The sequence below is a fragment of the Phalaenopsis equestris genome, unplaced genomic scaffold, assembly GCF_001263595.1.
Source record: "Phalaenopsis equestris unplaced genomic scaffold, ASM126359v1 Scaffold000203, whole genome shotgun sequence".
Taxonomy (NCBI): Eukaryota; Viridiplantae; Streptophyta; class Magnoliopsida; order Asparagales; family Orchidaceae; genus Phalaenopsis; species Phalaenopsis equestris.
This window is the reverse complement of record NW_018164645.1, coordinates 1,574,904-1,579,418: the sequence shown is the minus strand read 5'-3', so window position 1 is coordinate 1,579,418 and position 4,515 is coordinate 1,574,904. Positions and strand designations below refer to the sequence as shown.

The 4,515-nt window shown below is 38.6% G+C and overlaps 1 protein-coding gene across 9 annotated transcripts in view; it reads left to right on the top strand.

The window, feature by feature from the left end:
* LOC110022881 (palmitoyltransferase ZDHHC18-like) overlaps positions 1-4,515 on the top strand; it is a 38,207-nt gene that overhangs the window by 17,330 nt on the left and 16,362 nt on the right. For all 9 annotated transcript variants that reach the window (XR_002293823.1, XR_002293822.1, XR_002293821.1 and 6 more), the window contains exon 8: positions 986-1,051. Coding sequence is in view for 6 of the 9 variants with exons in the window: in XM_020722017.1 (XP_020577676.1) it covers positions 986-1,051 (66 nt within the window). In the remaining 3 variants the exon portion in view is untranslated. The remainder of the gene's footprint in view (positions 1-985; positions 1,052-4,515) is intronic.

Below are 4,515 nucleotides of genomic sequence, written 5' to 3'. Positions count from 1 at the left end.
TTCGTGTTCGGTTCGTTTACACCCCTAACTATGATAGTCCGAGGCATGATATTCAAAACTTTTGGGCTTAAATAAAAATTTTTCTTTTCCGTTTTAATGATTTGAATGTTAGTTGGAGGTGTGATAATTTTGAGTGCAGTACAACTGAGTTTACATAATTCTTGAGAAAGTGATCTCCTTATCCCGACATGAGGCTTAGTTTTCTCTTATAATTTTATTCATTGCGTCTTCTACATAATTTATTATTAGCTAGTTGATTGTGCTTGGTTTTGGTAAAAAAGTGATATGCGGGAAATCTGATTTTTTGTAAATTAATTTGTTTGCTGATTGTTTGTTTTTCGTATTTCTTGCTGAAATTCTTGGATATTTTGGATCATTTCATTATCATTGCTCTTAAATTCTAATATTCCATATAATGAAATAAAGTTGTTGGTTTAATTGCTAATTTGTGATTTGTAAATTCTCTATTTTCCTTTGTATAAAAGCATAATACATATTATTAGTTGCCTTAGGAGACTCATATCATAAGCCGTCGTGCATCTTTTGCTCTACAAACATGCTTGTTTTAAATGGGTAAGCTTGTTTCTTTTGCAGCAAAGCGTAATTGTAGTCTTAGATTGAATACCCTACCTATAGGTGATGTTTCTCATCTTGAAAGGAAAATTTATAGTTCAAAACACTTATTCCTTTTCGAACTGGCTGCCTTTTCTCTTTCAAATGATAGTTCTATGGTCATTTCGAATGCAAAGTTTCAAGCTTATTTTATAATTCTTTTTTATTCCAAGTGTAATCTTCTGGTTTCATGCAATATTTTGCTTTAGCAATAGTTACTTTAAATATCAAGCTTTTTCAATCACTTAAAACAGTTCTCCTTTCCTGCTCTCACTTCTTACTATAATTTGTCTTTTTGCTGGTATTTCATAGGGTCCTTTTATTCTTTCGATGTATTCTTTTGGCACCAATTTTAATTCTATTTATCATGCAGAGAAACATTGCTGGCAACCTAGTTATTAGCACACTGCTTTTCTCTTTCCTACAAGTTCTTTGGCAGGTTTGCTCTGCTGCCACTTATGTTGTTTCACAGTTTCAAGTTGTGATTTAATTTCTCCATCAAAAGTTAAGTTTTACCAAAAAATATGGTGGTAGTATTGAGTGAAGATCTATTGTAATATATCGTTGCAAGCACCTTGTCATTATACGGGAAGAATGCTGTCTAGAATAAACTTTTGAAACAACTAAATATATAAAAGATTCTCATTAACTACTGAGGTGCTGTTATATGCTTTTTTTTGGGAGTAAATTGCCAAATTAGTCTTCTGACTATTTACATGGGGTGCCATTTTAGTCCTGGAGTTTATAAAAAATGCTAAATTAGTTCCTAGACAGTTTTGATGGGAGCTAAAATAAACCTCATTGGGGACAACAATCTATATTATAAGAGTCTGGGGACTGAATTAACACTGTTATAAACTCAGAGACTAAAATATTCCCTTGCGAAAAGTCAGGACCATTTTGACACTTTTCTCTTTACGTTGGCGTTGCCTTTAACATTATAGCAATTCAAATATTATTACTGATCCATAATATTGATATTTATACTTTTACTGTTTTTGATTATACTGAAAACTTTTAATTTTTGGTGCCAAGAATATGCAAATAAATCTTAATATTGAAGCCAAGGTCCTTACATTCCTGTCTTAGAGTTGACTTTGTAATCAATCAATTTTCAAGACAATCAGACCATCCTTTAGACTTGCATGTCATTATAGGATTCTTTTGATCAATACTTGTTTAGGGGGCTAATATTTGTTTCCAAACCATTCGAGTTCTTGACGTCCTATGGTTTAAATATTTAATAGTATTCATTGTTGGCATTAAATTTTGATATCACACATGTTGAAAGCCCTTTCGAGTAATATGGAATAACATAACGTTGATACATAGCTTCCCGTAATTCAAGGGATCCATAAAACTCTCTCACACGCTTTTCTGGGAAAATCAGGGTTTGGGGCGATAAACCCCCGCAATGGTTTAGGGCGTCCTTTGATATTAAAATTTTTGATAGAAAACCAGTAAGAGTGCTCATTTTTGGACTTATGAGGTCATGTTTCGGTCATACATAGTCTCTCATACCTTATGGATCGATAAAAACCTTTTGCCGAACATTTTTCGCGAAAATTGGGTTGGCGCCTAAGTGCCCAGAACAACCCCACCAAACTGATAGCCTAACAAGTAGGCACCCAGAAAAGCTCCCAAGAGTCACGAAACCTGAGCGGGCAAAAAGTAGGCGCCTAGTCCTAGTGCCCAGGCGCTCCGAATGGCGACAACCTACTTGCAAATCCCTGTTTTTCTTGCGATTTTGGCCAAATCTAGGCCTGCCCAAGCCCTGAGGCAACCAAATTTTGCAGGTCCTTTTGGGTGAAGAGGAGATATGCATAGGGAGGATAAAAAGGTGGCTATGAGGGGACTTTCTTGGACACTTGGAGAAAGTTTTAGAGAAGAGTGACAGCCAATTTTGGTAAAGGGAAGAGGAGAAAAGAGTTTGTTTTCTTTCTTGGAGGGATTTTTTGTGGAGAAGAGTTCTTTGGAGAGGATCTTTTGAGCAGTTGGAGAGAAAGGAGCTTCTTCTTCATCCTCATCTTCGACCCTAACTTCATCTTCTTCGTCCATTAACTTCTCTTCTTCAGATTTATCTTCCTCCTCCATTTCTTTGAGTGCGTGAGGGAGCATTGTGTGGGGAGCTGTGAAAGATTTTTGGAGAGTATGAGAGTTTTCCAACCCTTCTTCCCCATTTCTTTCTTTCTCCTTCTTCATCTTCTTCTCCTTTCTCACTTTTTTTCTTCAACCATCTGATTTTCTTTGTGAAGAAGGCGGTGTGTGTGAAGATCTCTTTTAGAAGGGAAACTTTCTTGGTCTTTCTCTTTGAGAGGAGAGCTTCTACTTCGTTTCATTGAAGGAGAAGGCTAGCTTCTTCGACGCGTGGTAGGAGCTTGGATCAAGCCCGAAAAACGCGTCTTCAACCTCCACATAGGTAAGAAAACTTCTAAAGTCTTGCAATTTCATTCCTTGCGAGCCTTTAGGTTTGATGTTATAGAACTAAGTCTAGGATTTTATGTTAGAGGAAACCGCTAGATTAGGGAGCCGTTTTCGTTGATTTCCCCTATGAATCTTTGAGTTTTTCCTCCATATTTCTAGAACATTGACCTAATCGGACGAGAACCTAGTAATCCCGTGATTGTTCAGTGGCTTCATCCCTTGATGAATGGGTTGAAGCCACCTCAATATAAAGAACGAGGAATTACCTAGATCTATGTTCGTGAGGGAAAACTTTTATTTTCGTGAAGGTTTTTTTTTTTTCTGGAAAAGCTCATTCGTGTTTTACCGAACAATTAGAGGTAGACCCTACGTTACGCCACGTAACGAACAGTAGCTACGACTTCATCACTAACCCTAGATCCTATGTGAGGTCGATAGGGCGAGCTTGATTTGTTGTGGAGCGCTCTGGGTTTCATTGCGAGCATGCCTTTCATTACATTTCACATGTGACTTTTTGATCATGTGATCACTCGGGTCAGATCGACTATCTCGGCCCGATCGGCTGATCACTCGGGTCCGATCGACCATCTCGGCCGATTGACTGCTCCGACCCGATCGACCAATCACTTGGATCTGATCGACCGCCTTGGTCCGATTGAACGATCACTTTGATATGATCGGTTTTCCTGGCCCGATCGACCGATTTCTTTGTTCCGGTCGACCATCTTTGGCCGACTTCGCACAACCTTTGCATGCTTGTATACTTTCTTGCATTAAGTTGCCTGTTGTGTTTGCTTGTTGCATGCATATTCATGTGCATGAAAATACACTTTTGGCCTTATACTTATATTATATTTCATTGAATGTAAAATTATATTTGCCTGTATGTTGTCTAGCATTTGGCATGTTTGAGTGTCACTTTGAGCACCCTCACTTGCGGCGTCTCTTTGAGCACGTGCAAGTATCTCTTCCACATACATCACCATATGCATGTGAATAGATGCTTGCACACTCCGTAAAAAGGTGACACACATATAAAACCACCTATTGCACATTTCTCTTTAATGAGAGTTGTGCTACTTTACCTCCTATGACACCATCTAGGAGTGTCTTGTTGACCTCATTTTTAGTGAGGTCTTAAGTCTCCTACTCTTAGAACCTAGGATCTAGATTTAGGAGTTCTTATTGACCATCCTAGCGGACTAGCGATGGAGCCCACCTCCCATAGAACTTCAAATTGCTTCTTTACTCATTTTTTGTGAAAACTCGCACGAATGGTCCCAAGCACTCAACTTCTAGTTGCAAGGGCTAAGGACCAACATGCAGAGGGTCTAAAAATGAGTTCCTATAGGATCAAACGACCTTAGGTTAACCCTCGGTGGCTCGGCAACGCACTTGTTGCATCACGCACAATTTTGGCTTAAATTGACTCGCCCGCCGGCAAACTCGTCCGGACGACCCCGGATGACGAAACGGACT